This window comes from Aspergillus uvarum (assembly GCF_003184745.1).
Source record: "Aspergillus uvarum CBS 121591 unplaced genomic scaffold BO82scaffold_48, whole genome shotgun sequence".
Taxonomy (NCBI): domain Eukaryota; kingdom Fungi; phylum Ascomycota; class Eurotiomycetes; order Eurotiales; family Aspergillaceae; genus Aspergillus; species Aspergillus uvarum.
In genome coordinates, this window is record NW_020291345.1 from 114,397 (window position 1) to 131,297 (window position 16,901).

The 16,901-nt window shown below is 53.3% G+C and overlaps 7 protein-coding genes across 7 annotated transcripts; 2 read left to right on the forward strand and 5 right to left on the reverse strand.

Annotated features, from left to right (window-relative positions):
- Window positions 1-106: 106 nt before the first annotated feature.
- Window positions 107-1,155, forward strand: BO82DRAFT_394017 (uncharacterized protein; the record flags this gene model as incomplete). Its single annotated transcript, XM_025638707.1, has 3 exons — window positions 107-119; window positions 206-418; window positions 509-1,155. 3 exons carry the CDS (start codon window positions 107-109, stop codon window positions 997-999), a joined length of 717 nt encoding a protein of 238 aa, XP_025489429.1. The 3' UTR covers window positions 1,000-1,155.
- A 429-nt stretch (window positions 1,156-1,584) lies between these two features.
- Window positions 1,585-3,444, reverse strand: BO82DRAFT_376566 (arylsulfotransferase family protein; the record flags this gene model as incomplete). Its single annotated transcript, XM_025637531.1, has 4 exons — window positions 1,585-1,669; window positions 1,787-2,928; window positions 2,990-3,363; window positions 3,405-3,444. The coding sequence occupies 4 exons, from the start codon at window positions 3,442-3,444 to the stop codon at window positions 1,585-1,587; spliced, it is 1,641 nt and encodes a 546-aa protein (XP_025489430.1).
- Window positions 3,445-5,638: 2,194 nt separating this feature from the next.
- BO82DRAFT_385279 (carboxylesterase/lipase family protein) lies at window positions 5,639-7,855 on the reverse strand. Its single transcript, XM_025638166.1, has one exon. The coding sequence runs from the start codon at window positions 7,540-7,542 to the stop codon at window positions 5,866-5,868; it is 1,677 nt and encodes a 558-aa protein (XP_025489431.1). The 5' UTR covers window positions 7,543-7,855; the 3' UTR covers window positions 5,639-5,865.
- Window positions 7,856-8,322: 467 nt separating this feature from the next.
- Window positions 8,323-10,303, reverse strand: BO82DRAFT_376568 (uncharacterized protein; the record flags this gene model as incomplete). Its single annotated transcript, XM_025637532.1, has 3 exons — window positions 8,323-9,534; window positions 9,590-9,920; window positions 9,978-10,303. 3 exons carry the CDS (start codon window positions 10,301-10,303, stop codon window positions 8,323-8,325), a joined length of 1,869 nt encoding a protein of 622 aa, XP_025489432.1.
- A 1,123-nt stretch (window positions 10,304-11,426) lies between these two features.
- On the forward strand, window positions 11,427-13,322 carry BO82DRAFT_356607 (flavin-containing monooxygenase). The gene is made up of 2 exons (XM_025635773.1): window positions 11,427-11,859; window positions 11,912-13,322. The coding sequence occupies exons 1-2, from the start codon at window positions 11,569-11,571 to the stop codon at window positions 13,175-13,177; spliced, it is 1,557 nt and encodes a 518-aa protein (XP_025489433.1). The 5' UTR covers window positions 11,427-11,568; the 3' UTR covers window positions 13,178-13,322.
- Window positions 13,323-13,418: 96 nt separating this feature from the next.
- BO82DRAFT_340815 (FAD-binding oxidoreductase) lies at window positions 13,419-15,016 on the reverse strand (the record flags this gene model as incomplete). The annotated part of the gene is made up of 1 exon (XM_025633526.1): window positions 13,419-15,016. The coding sequence occupies exon 1, from the start codon at window positions 14,988-14,990 to the stop codon at window positions 13,419-13,421; it is 1,572 nt and encodes a 523-aa protein (XP_025489434.1). The 5' UTR covers window positions 14,991-15,016.
- Window positions 15,017-15,604: 588 nt separating this feature from the next.
- Window positions 15,605-15,844, reverse strand: BO82DRAFT_356608 (uncharacterized protein). The gene has a single exon (XM_025635774.1). It carries the CDS (start codon window positions 15,786-15,788, stop codon window positions 15,609-15,611), a length of 180 nt encoding a protein of 59 aa, XP_025489435.1. The 5' UTR covers window positions 15,789-15,844; the 3' UTR covers window positions 15,605-15,608.
- Window positions 15,845-16,901: the final 1,057 nt, after the last annotated feature.

Here is a 16,901-nt window from a genome sequence, read left to right on the forward strand (position 1 = left end):
TCCCAATCAAACCAGCATTATCCCGACATCAATTCAACCTACTACCTAGGATCATTTCACCAATTAACCTCCTCCCTCCACATTAAGCACTAATCAAATAGTCAACATGGAAGACCCAGGTAAGTGACCACCATCATCACCAACACGATCACAGTTACTATCACCACCACTAGTATGACCACCACTAACCTCAAACCTCAAATAGCCTCCGAAATCAGCACCATAATCCACCACCTCACGCAATCCACCCCGCAAGACCAAGAGCGCACGATCCAGAAATTCTTCACCCCGTCCGCCGCCTTCGTGCACCCCTTCTGCCGCGTCTGGAGCTACCCAGGCAGCCGCTGGTTCGTCGAAAAGATCTACCAATGGTACAAGATCATGTCGCCGCGGATTGAACTGGAGGTGCAATCGGTTGGTACGTCGCCTAGCGCTCACTCTCATCAAGCCCCAGCCCAGCCCCCCCCCAACCCTCAACAAGACACAGGACCAAACTAACCCCCAACAGCCTTCGACAAACCCTCCCTAAAACTCTACCTCACCATCTCCCAAATCTTCTCCATCTGGCTGGTCCCCTTCCACGTGGCGCCGGTGACCCTGACGACCGTGCTGGACCTGACCACGGACCCGGAGGACGGGCGGACCCCCGTGCAAGGGTCCGGGAAGCGGTACTACATCAAGAAGCAGGAGGACTTCTACCAGCCCTCGGAATTCATCAAGTTCGTCATGCCCTGGGGCATTGGGCAGTTGTTGGTGCTGGCGGCGCAGACGTGGGCGACGCTGTTCTGTATCGTCGGGTGTGCGGTGTTTTGGCCGCTGATGTGGTTGGAGGAGAAAGGGGTCGTGCCCGGTAGGGTATTGAGGAAGGGGAATCTGGGTGGGGATGTGGTCGGGTGGGAGAAGAGGAGGTTCTTGATGGCTAATGGGACTGGGGAAGAGGATGGGGAGGATTCCGGGGAGAAGAAGGGAGAAGGGAAAGGGGGGCAGAAGGGGGAGTAGGTTAGGCTTTGAAGGATCTGAGTGCGTGATGGGAGAATTGGGTTTGAGAGTGTAGGAAACAGGCTGGTGGATATGAGTTGGATGCCGGAATTGTCTAGGCCTAGTGTTTCTCTTGAGTAGATATGTTTATGATCGCGATTTAATGCAATGTTTCGTGTACAAAACTACACTGGTTCAACGTATAGCTGCTATAGTGATATACCGGTGAAAGAATGTTAAGAAGCTCAAATCTCTTCTCATTTTGGACTCAAATAAGTGAGATACCTAAAAAGCATCGCACAGTGTCAGTGATACGCACCATTGTCACAGCTCTCAGCAGGACCGCGGGTGTTGGACGGGCTCTTCAAGGTTAGCACCACCGGTGACCCAGTTAACGGACCAGCGACACTGCTTCACAGGCACTGATTTTGAGATCGGCATTTTTTCAGGTATACTAGATCCTGGTTGCGTCTAGAATTTCAGCATACAAAATGTTTACTGATCAGGGCCCTTTTTCTCGGGTTCTATCAAATATATATATCTGGTGAAAAAAGAGAAAAACAGAGAGGTATATTATCCGCGAAATCTATATCCTAAACATGCGATTTATCCTAATGCTGCCTCGGATTCGTCCGTGCTATATCGAGGTGACATCTCCAGCGACAGCGGCTTGTATCCGCGGCGCTGCGACCTGCGATTTATAACCCATCTCCAGAGCAGAAAGACACACCAGCTCAGACAACCACCCACTAAGACCAGCGTCGTCTCCACTTCACTCGACATGGGGTCGAGATATCGGCTCGCGAACCGCTCGCCCCAGCCTTGGGATTGCTGCCCCATCACTTGGGAGACTCCGAGCACCTGACCCTGCGCGTCTAGGGCGGCCACTCGGAAATAAACCGTCGTCCCTCCCTCGTCAGAGAGAGGGATCTCGGTCTCAAACCCGTCGCGAGGGACAGTCTGCTCGGCAGTAAAGGCCATCTGCTGACCCATTTTCTGACCGTCCCAGCGCTGGACCCGCCACCTCGCCACCTCCGTAGCGCCATTCCAGCTCACGTATACAGAGGACCCGCGGACGACTGCGTCAGGTCGGGTTCTGGGTCGGCCAACCCAGCGGCCCCTTGTGATCCGATAAGACATCACTTGGCCCAGCTGGAACCAGTTACCAGCCCCGAAATGGGTGTCGCACAGCACTTCCCCGTCGGGCGCAAACTCCGTGAACGCGGCGCAGTGGCCCCAGCCGATGAAGACGTTGCCTGTGTCTGGCAGCAACTGCATGCTTCCTTGCGAGAGCGCCCCGGTTGGCTGCTCTACGGGGGTCTGGTAGGTCGCCTTGACAGTCGCGATGCGGTTGGGCACGTCCAAATCTAGAACTAGCCCACGGCTGGCGGTGGGCTCGTCGAAGAACCACTTGGCGCCGTTATCGAGCAGGGTGATCGTCTGGCTATCCTGCCACCGCGCATGGTGCTGCCAGGCAAAGTCGGTGGCGGAGCCGTTAGAGGCATCCGCAAACTCGTTCAGCGCTCCTCCAAGGGTCCAGAGCACCGCACCTGTGCGGCCATTGATGCTGGTGATCGAGTGCGTGTGTCGGGCAGAAACCAGGTAGTTGCCGGCCTCGTCCTTGTCTACGCTGTTCATGTGGAAAACGTCGTAGGGATGCGCGGGGCTCCACCCATTGCCCAGTAATGCCTCGTAGGAGCTGGTTAGGGGCACATGCTCTGACATGCGCCATTCAAAGAGTAACTCCCTGGTGGCGATGTCGATCTCCTGAAAGAGACAGTCGTGGATATAGCCGTGCTGTGGCCCGCCCAGATCGCTCAAATCCGCCGGTTCGGTGGTGTAGACAATGACGAGGGCGGTGTTGTTGGGTGTAATGCGGAATTCGTGCATGTCGCCCTCCGCCATGCCCACGGCGCGGACTTCGATACGGGGAGTATAGGTCGAATCCATCTAGCCAGCGGATCTGTCAGAGATGTGTCAATTGACGCAGCATGGGAACGGGTCAATATACCATGATCCAGGAGCCGCGCCCATGGCCATTCTCCCCGACCCCATGCCAGTAGGTCAAGAAGGTCTCTCCGCGGTACTTTTGCACTTGAAAATTGTCCAGCCGCTCGGAGGTCGGTGGCAGCTTCCATACCAGTTCCCCCTGGGCATCGAAGATCATGGGTCCCGGCTGCTCGACCGCGTCGCCGCGAGTCGAGAGGAAGACCAGGTCGTTGCTGCATCGCGGGTCCCGCGCCACTTGTTCCAACTTCGGGGACGCAAGATCAGTCGAGACATATTCACGAACGGGGTACAGGCCTAGAAATCCTGAGTCGTACAATGAGACGCCGATACGTAGGCGTAAGCGCTGTAGACTAGGGATGCCCAGAAAGATGATAGCTGCAAGCAATGTGCTCAACACAAAGAAACAAGTTATGAACCCAATCCAGGGGCGGCGAGAGAGTGGACACCGCATATCATGAGGATAATCGCAGGTTGAACAGAAGAGCAAGCCAGTGTCGGCGTGGCTGACACTGCCGACGGGAATGTATATATTTCCATCTCATCACTCATCCACATCTCCTTTGTTGCTGAAGGGAAGTGGACTGTCTATAATTAAAGCATGACGCAATCAAAGCACTGCCAAGCAAGATTGGGAGAGTTCGCGTATCTGTATGGAGGGAAAAGAGAACAAGTGTTGCTCCAGACATGAAGGTCAAGGTGTTATTCGCAAGCCGGTTCCTGAAGGGGATGAGATTGAGCGGCCGGGCCAAGCTTTGCAGCTCCACTTTTGGATGCCGTCGGATTGCGCAAGCCAAAAGGCATCCTCATCAAAGTCACCAGTTTCTCTTATCCGCTGCCACAACGACTGACGTGGGAGAGTTACTTGCCTGAAAGAATAACACTGCTTGATGCACCGATGTATCACTCTTTTTCTCATAATTTCCGTCATTTTCCGGATACTCATGGCCGGAGAGAGCTAACAATTCTCACATTTCCATAGTATTTATCCGGCTCGACACCCCATAACCCATTCACAACACCAACCATCTCACAAAGAACATTGAAAAGTGGGTCAATCAAGATATCATCACTCCAACTATGGATACTCAAACGTATGCCTTCTGTCTGCTGCGCCACTGTCCGAGCGCACGGGTCATAATTTTGGGGAGCTCATCCGACGCTCTCCCCTAAATGCATATCGCGTCAACCTTGTTGAACGGCGCAACTGCGCTACAGCATCTGTCACAGTATATATGTCCCCAAGATATTATTCTCTTGGCCACAGGCTGCAGCTTGCCTATCAAACGTATCGTTTGCTCACCCGGTCAAGGTTATCGATACTGTGATGGCCTCATGTTTGCCGATCGACGCTAAACAGCGTCCCAGCGGACACTGATCTAAAGACGTTGGAATTTAGGAACGACATTCGTCACGGTCTTTCTTAGTATTCTTCTTATTCTTGCCATTCGACAACCTCCGCGCAGTTTTATTACTCATGTGATCGCACGGACATGGCCTCTTTTACTTGCGGGGTTTATTCAAGCTACAACCCCCCTTATCAGTCTACGACTATTTTCACCTAGTACTGTACAAGACTTGACCATTTCATGTGCTTCATTCAAAGGATCTTTAAATTTGATTCCACGATAAAAAACCTCGGTGCCGTCGATTCTGCCATGCCTCAGATTGTCTGTCAAGTTTCTAGAATGGTCTTTTGAACAGACCAGGCTTACTAGCAGTCCGTCGTCTGAAGCACCACAGGCAGGACGGCATAGTCACTAAAAAACACCCGAGTCTCGTCCCGATGCGTTTCGAAAGATGGTCTGCGAACTTGGTTAACCGCATTATCAATCTCTCCAGCACCTGAGAATCGTTCCAGTATATAGTACCGTTTCGGTCGGATAAGCCCTTTACCCGGTCCAGAGGTACACCCCTCACTATAGAAGGTGCTTCTAGATCCAAGAAGATATCTATGAGTATGCTTCCATCTGCCGCCTCGAGAGACGACAAGACATCCCGCAGAGCTCAACCTAGGAGGAACAGTGTCTCGAACGCCTGGCCGGGGTAAACACCGGGAGTACCGTACATCATACATCATTCCCTACAGTTCCCAAAGCAGAACAGGAAGCTTCTTTCACTTCCTGCTTCAGACTGGTCTGGCAGCACGCTAGAGCGTCCACACCTCCGTTATGCCAACGCCTACTTTTCCTATACTACCTCCATCTCTTAGGAAAGATTCGTCTCTTACCAATCTCTACTCAGGCGGGACCTCTTCATCAATTTCTTCCGGGGAACCAAAACAATATACCCATATTCTCTACTCTCTATTATCTACTTGTGTTATATACCAGATCTTCTTAAAATTTGTAAGATAGTACATGATATAATATATATTATATAAGAAGAATATAAATAATATATCATATCTGAATAGTTCTTCTTCCTACTTATCTCCAAGATTTTCAAGGTATTTGGCTCTCCTTATTAGGTTATGTTCTCTCACAGATTGAATTGATGTATTCAGGCGGTGATGGATGCAGGTAGCGTGAATCTTCTTGGAGAGTGTACTTACTATAGGAAACGAGCTGCTGTATATTGACTTGGGTTCTTTGGATTTTTTGGGTAGTTAATTATTATTTCCACGTAGATATATTGTGGACTCTATTTGATGCGGTCAATCTAAATATGAGACGAAACCACACACAGTTTCCAAGTAAAGTAGCTGCTATATAGTAATATACATGTGAAAGAATGTGAAGAAGCCAAAGTCCCGTTCCCATCCGGCGAGGACTCAAATCAGTGAGATACGGACAATGTCCGAACTCAAGCATCGCACAGTGTCATAGTGCCACTACACAACCGATACAATCCACCAAAACAATTACGAACCGTCCCAAACTACCACTCAGGCATCGTCGCCATCCAGCTCTCCACAAACTCAATCCGCGCATCTTCAGCAGAAAGAGGGCCCGAGCCCCAGGAGTTGCCCAGCCACATGGTCTGCTGCTTCTCCTTAGTGCTGGGGGGGAACTCGGGCAGTCCATCTCCGTTGGGGTTGCCGGTCCGAATGAAGTTCACCCAGTAGTTGGACATGCGCTCCTCCACAATGTAGTCGTAGGGGTACCAGGTCACGTTGGAATAGTCCGAGTAGGGGATGTTGTTAAAGGTGTACCAGAGCTCCGAGCCGTGATAGGCACCCTCGTCGCGGTTCTCGGCAGGGCTGCGGGTGAAGTAGTAGGTGTAGACGGGGCTTTTGGCACCGCCGGCGGCCCAGTCAACAGACCACTCCCAGGTGCCGACGCGGCTCAGGTCGCGGTAGAACTCGTTGGAGTTGTTGTTCGCCTGGGCGAGGCTCTGGCCGGGGTAGAGCTTGAAGAATTGGCTGGCATTGTTGGCGAACAGCTCGGTGTACAGTTCCTTGTAGCTGGCGACGGTCAGGCCTGCGTCAGTGCTGGCGCCTGACTCGTCCTTGTTGTTTCCAGTGAGAATGGGCACGTCCAGGTGCGCGTCAAGAGACAGAGACTCGCCGTAGCCGTAAGGAAGGACGTAGCCATCGATGTTTGGGCGCCACATGGGAGGCTCCATGAAGAAGCTGGACAGGTTCTGGAACTGAGTGCCTTCGAAGATGGTGTCGCTGAGCGAGTCGTATCCGATCAATGTCTCCGTGGGGACCTTGCGGGCCGCAGCAAGACTGGTAACATTCAACTCCTTGAGAAACTCGACACCCTGGGCTTCAGCAGCAGCTTTGGTGCGGTAGCTGGTTGCTGCACTACCCGTCATGGGGTCATGAGGGCCACGCGCACCACTCTCGGCGATGACACCCGCCACAAGGCCCTTGTTCAAAGGACTCCACATGGAGTCGAGGGCACTGGCAGAGCCGGCAGACTGCCCGCCCACAGTAATTTGACTGGAATTTCCACCAAAGTTGGCGATGTTCTCGTGGACCCAACGCAGCGCAGCCTGCTGATCAAGAATGCCGTAATTGCCGGAGCTGTTGTGGCCCGACTCGGCGGAAAGCTCAGGATGAGCAAGGTAACCAAACGCGCCCAGACGGTAGTTGATGGTCACAACAATGATGTCTTTGGCCGCGAGACCGGTGCCATCGTAGGTCAGCACATCTCCCGAGCCTCCTTCGAACCGACCGCCGTAGATCCAGAAGTACACAGGTAGATTCTTAGATGTGATGTCCGAGGTGTCGTTGTAGTTGGGTGTCCAGATATTCAGGTATAGACAGTCCTCGCTCGTAGTAGTCTTGCCACTGCTGAAGATACCCGCACTGCTGATAGTCTGGGCACACTGAGGGCCAAACTCAGTCGCATTGAGAACACCACTCCACGAGGTGGCAGGTCGAGGAGCCTTCCAGCGGTTGTCTCCTGTGGGAGCAGCAGCAAAAGGAATTCCTTTATAGACAACAGCCACATCACCGCCACGAAAAGGTGAGTATTGACCCTGGACATCACCCAGGGTAGTATTGATGACTGGCAATTGCGAGGTGGAAGATCGTGCCAGGGGACCAGCGAACACTGCCAGTGGCGCAACGGCTGCCAGACCGGCCAGGGTGGAGATAAAGTGCATAAGGAAAGATTTGAGCCCACGTACTGCCACTGAGAAGAGGATAAATGAGGACGAGATTGGTTGTTGGACTAGAGGATGTCTGGGTACAACCCTCCTTATATACCTTCAAGCTCAAGTCGCAAGCAAGCTTGTCCCGCGGATTTGTCTCGCAACTCGGTACGGAGGATCGTCCGGCGTCGTCATCGTTTCAGGTAGCTAGTTTAACCATTGGAAGTGCCTTCGTGCAGCTGCACTATAGATTTCTCAACAAGAAAGCTGAATGATGTGGGCCGCAACCACCGGGAGGATCCGCAGGCCGCAGCCAAGATTTAAATCCTATCCTTCATGTGTGCTTACAGATTCTGCTTGCAGGATTACCACCATCTGGACTCGAGCCAGGAAGTCTGCAGAAGCAGGAACCCGCCTATAGTCGGGTCGGCTTTAAAGTTGCAGATCACAGGTTCGGATGTTGCGATAGGGCCGAGATCTCGGGCCCGACCCCGAGCGTCAACGTCTGATCTTTCCCTAGTCACGGCGCGTGATCTAAAGCAAGTGTCTCGGGGATTAGGATTAGGCGGCCGTAATTGCTCGATATGTAATGGTCGGTCTTCGGAAGTTCGGATCTCCGAGACTCGATACCAAATGCGAGTATATTGAACTGAATCTCATATTACTCTGCCTTTCGGGTTCAAGGTGTTTCATAGTCGTCTAGTTGGTATAATGCGGGAACAAAACACGATGCTTATATACAGGAATCTAGCTTGTCGATGTGGTGAATGGAAATTGTGCCGAAATCGTACTTCATTGAACGCCAACAGGTCGTGCTCCCGAGAGATTGACCACTCTCCCTCCGCCAGCCGTAGGAATTGCTGCCGCAGCTGGAGGCTGAACCCAGCCTGGAACGTTATCATCTTCACTTTCTCGAGCGTAAATTGTCTGCCACACGTTGGGAAACCCGGTAGGTACGGCCCCACGAAGGCGTGCGCCCGGGATGGCCAAACGGGGATTCTTGTGGGTCAGGTAACCGCGCATCAGACCTTGAATCAGGAGGGAAGCGAGAATTGACTCAATCTCTCGCATCATCAATGTAGGCTTCCCCTCTTCTGGCTCGAGATCAGGGCGGCTGGCGTAGGGGTCAAGCTCAAACTGCTTGTAATCTGCTGATGGCTGGCCATCAACCAGGTTCCCTGCCGGGTTGGCTTGCCATTGCCCTTGAGCATCGAAGTACCCATCAGGCGCCAGGTAATCAGCATATTTGGCTATTAGGCTGGGTCCGGGCATGGCTTCTTGCGCATCAAGGTCGTTTACACCTTCAAAGTCCCAATCGAGTGGTTTGTAAACTATCTGGGAACCAACACGATTGTTTCCAGCCTGTGCATCAAGCTCGGGTCGCGAGGCGAAGAAACCATAAGCCTGCTGAGCTGGGACCGTGTGCTGAGATTGTATCCACTGGATAGCGACCTCAACTTTGCTAAGATATAAGAATGGTGGCGGTCCGCGACTCTGGCCCTGAGGGTCACCGTGAAAACCACCATGGATGAAAACTTTACGAGCAAGCGACCTCCACACAAGAATCTCACATCTATTGCGCAGCGGAAGAAGAATCCCCTTACGCGCAAACCACTCTGTTTCGGGTGAACCAACAGCCAGGTGCTCCCGGAAGGCGATATAGTCGCCACGAGCGATCAATCGGCAAATCGGAATGAATTTATCTGCCAGTCCCTCGGCTTCCGGGCGTTGTAGTAGTTGTAGGGTGGGAAACCGGCCCAAGATGATATTGCACGGGATCAGGTAAGTGAGGATGGCTCGCTTCTGGCTTAACGCTTGGTGATGGCATTGGTCGTACGAGGCCTGTAGGGCAATCTGTGCAGGATAGAAGAGATTGTTGGCGAAAAGATAGCGCCCGAGGTAGTATAGATAGGTCACCCTCTGGGAGGCCGGGAAGTATTTGAGGGGCGGGGATTGTGCGCTAATACTCGCGAACATTTGCTCCGCATTTCGAAGTTTGCCGCACTGTTGTATGGTCATGGTTAGAGCACTAGATGCCGAGTTCACAGTTTGGTATTACCTGGAAGAGTAGCTTTAGGCAAAGGTTGGCCATCAAGTAGATACCAATGCGCTTGCCTTCGGGCTTTCCATGGATCCCTGGCGTACCACTTCGGTCCGTAAGGCACTTGATGAAGGCCTCCCGAACCACGTTTGCCGATTTCTCCACCAGTGTCACCTTCTCCACAGCTTCATCCTGGTTTGAACGGCCGTCGAGTCGGAGTAGGTGTGCAATCAGTTCGGGACGACGGTCGAGGCCCATGGCCAGCTTCGCGAGGACTTTCGAGAGGTACAGAACAGTCGGTAGGACAATAACGCCCATTTGGCTATCACCCAATGCAAGAACACATTGACTTTATGCAGTTGGTCAGTGTCCGCGAATGTGATTTGGAGAAAAATGCAATGCATACTTGACAAGTCCTTTGAGAAGGTCATATGTCTCGAGCAGATTATCGACATTCACGTCTCGTAGGAACGTGCAGTAAAGTTTCATGAAAGTTGCAAAAGCGGTCCAGGAGCTACCCTTGGACTTTGGAACCAATCCTTCACATCGTCGCAATAAATCTGTTTCCCGTGGACCAGAAGGATGGTGTTGCCGTAACTCGTTGGTCATCTGGCGATAGACATCGGGGAGAGGAGGCTCAATCTGCAGAAAGTCCTGTAGCTTGGCTCCATCGCGGGATTTGACGATATCTGCGACGCTGGCTAAGAAGCGATCCAGGGTTGGTGTGGCCATTTTGTCCGTAGTGGAAGGAGTGGGAAGCGAGGCAGCCCAAGATCGCGGATTCGCTGTCGGCGCGATGGTCATCGATGTCGTGCGAAGCTGTTGCAGAAGGCAATTCAACGAATGTCACACATGATGCGACGGCGAAGAGAATGCACGAGACCCTGGTCTAGGGTCTGGAAGGTAGAAGCCGGCACGCAGCTTGGATGAATTGTAGCAACAACGGAGGTCTGGACGGCGGCAGAATGAATGATGGGATGGATAAGCTCCCACCGCCGCAGCTTCACACTAGCCTCAATCAGGAAGTCTGTGCTGAGGCTTGGCGGCCGTCCTTCGGTCGTAGGCAACTTGCCTAGTGCCTTCAATTCTCTACTCATCTCGCACTACACTGATGACTTCACCATGGCCATTTGGTACTTCTCGAGAGCACCTGAATACTGCTGTTTAGGGACTTGGAAGGGATATAGCACGAACGATCATTCAATGCTCGGGACATTCGCAATGGTTCGCGACCGAGGCCTCGGCTATATATAGAACCACTCAGATCAGCAACTCATGTACGCCATAGCCCGTCACCATACTTGCAGTCGGAGCTTTTGTTGCAGACACCTGCATTCGGAGTGTTGTTTGAGCATAGCCGCTCTCGAGTCACTTTAATTGAGACCGGCACCGTTGAGATTACCACCGTTGGTAGGTAAATCAAGGTGGTCTACAGACGGACCGTTCAGATCGAGGTTACACAACCACGTGGGAAGCGATATGGTGTTACAAAAGACCAAGCGAATAGAGTCAAAACTTCACATACTCGATCCCATGAAATGCTCAAAGGACTCTTGGTTCTGGCATCTGACGACCTGATTCGGAGTGGACAGTCCCACCAGCCGGAGGACCCCGGGATCTTACGCGCAAACATGAATGAAGGGACAGATAACCGAAGAAGAACAAGGCCAGCTCTCTCGGTTGGTCCTGCGGGAATTATGCAATCGCAGTCATTAGTGCATGGCTCTTTCATCCGGAGTGTGGGTGGTTCCCGCATTCACATGCTTCGCACGATGGCCGATCCACAACTACGTCATGCTTTGAACATGGCTGTTTCAAGCCCCCATCATCATCGTTTTCCCTTCTGAGTCCCATTGAAAAGGTTCCTGCTCCCCCAGGGTTCTCTCTCAGTCCCGATCTATTAAAATCGAGAAATCTATTCGAGTCTTACCTTATCAGCTACTTTTGAGTGGCATCCAACCCCCCTCTCTCCCATTGCCTCCGAACAACTGCCTATCATGGCGGAAAAAAACCAGTCGGGACTCTCCATATCGGCTTTTCTGAAGCATCCATTCCTCCAGACATGGACTGTCTTTTACATGCTCTTTCAACACCTGATCACTTGGATCTTTGCCCCCAATCCTCCCAAGCCAACGGCTGATACAGATGGTCTCCCGAAGAAGAGAATTGCTGTGATTGGCGCCGGTCTGACCGGAGTTTCAGCGGCAGCACACTGCGTTGGTCATGGGTTCGATGTCGAAATCTTCGAAGCGAGATCGAAGGACAAGGGTCTTGGAGGTATCTGGAGTGTAAGATTCCTCGCACTCCTGCGCAATCGAACGAGCTAACCCAACCCGCCAGCGTGTCAACTCGACATCCTCTCTGCAAATCCACAGCCTTATGTACCGGTTCCACCCGTCCGTCAAGTACGACGCCGCCTACCCAACACAAGCAGAGATCAAAGAACAGATCGCAAACCTGTGGAAGCGCTACGACCTGCAGAAGCACACGACCTTCAACACCCCTATCACCTCGGTCAAGCAGACCAAGAACGGCAGATGGATTATCAACAACGACGAGTCCAAGTATGGTCGCTTCGACGGCATCATTGCCTCCGTCGGAGTGTGCGGTGACCCGAAGATGCCCCCCCTCCCGGACCAAGAGAAGTTCAAGGGCCAAGTCTACCACTCCTCCGAGCTCGACGGCAAGTCTGTGGAAGGCAAGAAAGTGCTCATCATCGGCGGCGGTGCCAGTGCCATTGAAGCGCTGGAATTTGCCGTCAAGAACCACGCCGCCGAGATCGACGTGCTCTCCCGCTCCGACAAATGGATCATCCCGCGCAACGTGTTCGTCCAGTCCCTGCTGGCGATGAACATCCTCGGCCAGGAGACCTCCTTCTCGTGGATCCCGGAATCGCTGCTCCGCAAGTTCTTCTACCGCGACCTGTCCGACATCGCCCCCTCGGGCGGTCTGTTCACCGGCACCCCGATGGCCAACTCGGAGCTTTTCGAGCAGATCCGCCAGGGCAAGGCGCGCTGGCTGCGCGGCGACATCGTTTCGGCCGAGGCCGACGGGATCCGATTCAACTTCCGCAGCCGCGGCGTGCCCAAGGGCGGCCCGGGCCACGAGTCCCTCGTGCCGGGCGATGTAGTGATCATGGCGACGGGCTTTAAGCGGCCTTCGCTCTCGTTCCTGCCGGACGACGCCTTCGAGGAGCCGTACTCGCCGCCCAGCTGGTACCTCCAGACCTTCCCGCCCAAGTACCCCAGCATCTGCGCCAACAACAGCACCTACGTCAACGCGATCGGCACCGTCGGCAACATGCATATCGGCATCTACACGCGATTCCTGCTGATGTTCCTGACGGACCCGCTGTCGCGGCCGAGCGAGGGCCGCATGAAGACGTGGATCGACTTCACCCGGCTGATGAAGAAGATGTCGCCCGTCGGGGCGTTCGATTTCTTCACCTACACCGAGCTGATCTACTGGTTTGTGTTTTGTATCTTGGTGAATCCGTTCCGGTGGAAGTGGGCGCCGTTCGTCCTGTTTGGCATTGGATACATGCTTCCGCTGGAGGTGGTGAAGCAGGAGGCGGCGTTCAGAAAAGAGCTGAAGCGACAGCACTAACGTGGTTCTTGGATGTAGATACAGTTGGACACTTACATGATTGTCAGATAGTTAGCCACTGTCTCGACATATTGTACATCTAATGACCTGATGATACTTTTTTTTACTTTACTTGTATTCATAAATGAATTCATTGCTATGTGCGTCTAATCTCCACACAATGTACAGCCCCTCCTCACACAATCCAAAAATAGTCCCAACCCCCATCACAAAGCCCTCCCCCATCCCAAAACAAACCCCTCTATTCCTTCAAATAATACTCCCCCCCCCACCAAGCCCTCCAAACCCCATACAACCCCCGAACCGGCCACACCCTCCCCACCAACCCCCTCCCCCACTTCACCCACCCCACCCCCTCCCCATTTTCGGATTGCCCTAACCTCACCCTTACCTTCTCAAACAAATCCGGCAAATACACCGCGTGATACCTCTCCCTTAACCCTTGGTACCGGTCCCAATCATAGATCTCCCAGAACTCGTCTTCCGTGTAGTACGCATGCGCATACAGCCACTTCTTGCCGCCGAGGGCGTGGACCTTCCGCTCGAGACGGCGGTTATGGTCGATGAAGGCGGCCCCGCGGTACGGCGAGGGGGCCCATAGGCCGAAGTTCATGAGGTACTGGTCGTCCTCGCTGTCGTCGGCTTTGTCCGGCCGAGTACTAGGGGCTGTTTGGGTTTGGGGCCGGCGTCTTCCGGAGGTAGTCATCAGCCCGCCGCCTTCCTCGCGCACGCGCAACGGACACAGCCAGATGGGGTAGTGGCCGAAGTTCTCCGACGAGTCCAACCAGTCCAGGAAGGTGGGGGTGGCGGCGTACGGGACGGCGACGTCCTGGATCAGGTACTGGGCGGCGAGGCCGCTCTGGTGCAGGGCGTGGTACATGACGCGGGTGTGCATGAAGCCGTCGAGAAGGTAGCGGGTGAGGTGGGTGAAGGGGGTCAGGAAGTAGGAGTAGGCGTAGCGGCCGGTCCAGAAGGCGCCGCGGTCGTAGCGGAAGAGGTAGTCTTGGAGGGGGATGTGGTCTTTCGGCGGCGGGGTTTCTGGATCTGGAGAGGAGGAGCGCGGGGCGCGAGATTGGGCGTGGAGGTAGAACCATGGGTCGTGGGGGCGGGTGAATTGCTGGATACTTGGTGGGGATGAGGCCGTGGGGAAGGTGTCGGTCAGCTTGCCGGCGCAGATGACGATGTGGTCTTTGGCGTAGACGATCCCGTCCAGGTACTCGACTGTCGGGTCGGCGGTGGCGGCGCGGATGGTGTCCAGGGCCTCGGGCATGCTGGTGGTGGAGAGGTAGGTGAGCTCGACGAAGGGCAGCGCCGGCCGGCATTGGATCTCCAGCATCGTGACGACGCCCAGCGTGCCGAAGGCGGAGGCGGCGCCCCAGAAGAGATCGGCGGTCGGGCCGGTGCGTGACGCAGACCGGATCTCCCCGTTCGGGATCACGATCTCGATCTGCAGGACGGTGGCGTCGAAGAAGCCGTGGCGGAACGAGCTGCTCTCGCCGGATGTGCCGGAGAAGCCGCCGCCCGCCGTGATGCCGGGGAATTCCATCACCACTAGCGGCACGAGGCCGTGCTCGAGGGTGGCGGCCACCAGGGCGTCCATCGGCACGTTGGGCTCGACAGTCACGGTCTGGGTGAGTTCGTTGACGTGCAGGACATGGTTGAGGTCGGCGGTGCTGATGGTGTTGTGCGCGTGGTGCTGCGATTGGCGCGTGGAGTTGGTCGAGCCATGATAGATGCGGAAGGGCTGCTGACGAGCGTGGAATCGCTTGACTTGAGCGGCCAGCGTGTCTACGGCCGTTTTGTGAGCTTCCATTGCGAGGTTGTTGAAGGTGGTCAAAATCATGGAGGATAATGGACGATATGCGGAGAGTGCGGAGGAAGCGGAGGCAGCGGAGATAAGATGCGATGATACGTTCATGGTTGCCTGATCGACAATGATATCATCCACTCATGCACTCATGCACTACTAAATCTTGGCTTCTTCTGCACCTAATGACTCAATTGAGACTGTTCGCATAATGAGCATAAGTATTGCTACCTCCTCTCCACTGGTAGAGCCATGCCGCCATTTACAATCGGATTGCTGATTATCTGTTCTCTATAGACAACTGTATGAAACATGCTTTATGGAAGCCAGGCACCGGGTTATGCAGAGTCTGAAAGATATTTTCACCTGTGGAGAGCCCTTAGCTCGAATCGCACTCTCGAGTGCTGATACTTCTCTCTGGCATCCTGACTGAGTGTGTGCTCATGGATGAACAACGACTTATCCACTGTGTGTGGATCAAGTCGACCTTCTTCGACCACCATTTTAGCCCTACACCCTTGTACAAGAAACGGAGCTTCTTGTGCGCAGTCCTTGGCTGGAACTTCCCTTCCTTCGTGCGTGCGAAGGTCCTTGAGATCTGCAGGAAAATAAAAAGTTCGAGCCTTACACCAAAGATTTTGATCCCTTTTCAACTCTCAGGTCGCAGCCTCTCTTCGCTGCACCAAATGACAGGTGAGATGTCCATCCGACGGAAATATTGTTTCTTTCTGCTGCAGCCACCAAGAGAGCAGGTATGCATAACAACGGAGTTAAGATAATCATAGAGTACATTAGCCATGGCATTTTGGCTGGAGTAGGATGACTGTAGGTTTCGGTGATAAATGGTTTGGATGTTGACCCGCGTCCAACGGATAGATTGTTGCAATTGTAACTTCCAGCATGTGGTAGATTCCTTTTGTGCAGCTCCTGTGGCTGAATGCGATGAGTGTTCTCAACATAAGCAGAGACTTGAAGAATATAAGCATTGAGTACCCAAGTCTCAAGACAAGGATTAGAGATGCTGTAGTGTTCAGCAGGAGCTGAAAAGGCATAAGAAAACGAGGAGGATCTTATTACTCTCAGGCACCGCCGGATGTTAGATGCATGGCCGAAGACCAGCAACGATATGCATGCAGGCAAGTACTATCGGAAATGGATAGACAAATCATAAAAGAGGAAAGTCTGGATAATAATAAAGAGTAGAGAAAGTGAATTGTAGGGATCTCGTTTGCAGCAGCCTCTTTTAGCCGGAGCCAGGCTAGTAAGGACTCACGGTTACTTGCTCAGAGCTATTAGTGGTAGTAGCAGTAGAAGTATCAGAGTAGGTAAGTAGTATCAGTTTAGTATACTTCTGAGATGCTGTTAAAGGGCTTTGATTGGGTTCCGGTCCAGGACTGTGGCGCAAGGTTCTTGTTGATAATATATTGTAATTCTTTGGTAAGCTGATGCAGCGAGAGCTGAGCCATGTGCCATCGAGCATTATTTTTTCGATTCTTTTCAACCGGACCATCCCTACCCTCGAGTGGCAAGATTGCCCGCCCAATGTTGCACGTCATGGAGGCCGGCCCACAGGTGGTCAACAGCGATTTCATAATAGAGCTGAGCATTCAGGTCCGATGTAAGTAACTGAGCCTTCGAACTATTGATTAATTAGATGTGATGGCACCCAATCATGGTGTTTCAAGTACTTGACAAGTAGTTACCACCTTCTGCAACCCGAGCCCCCATGATTCTTGTGAGAAGTACATAGGCCATAGATCTGGCCCTATGGTGGGTATATGGCTCTCGCTTCACGGCCTGATCATCGCAGTGGGGAAAGTATTGTTTGAGGACATTGGGTCAGAAGTGGTCCACTGCTTGCTTACTGCGCACCATGCAGACAGTTCACATACACATGCAATCACCTCCAACCTGGGG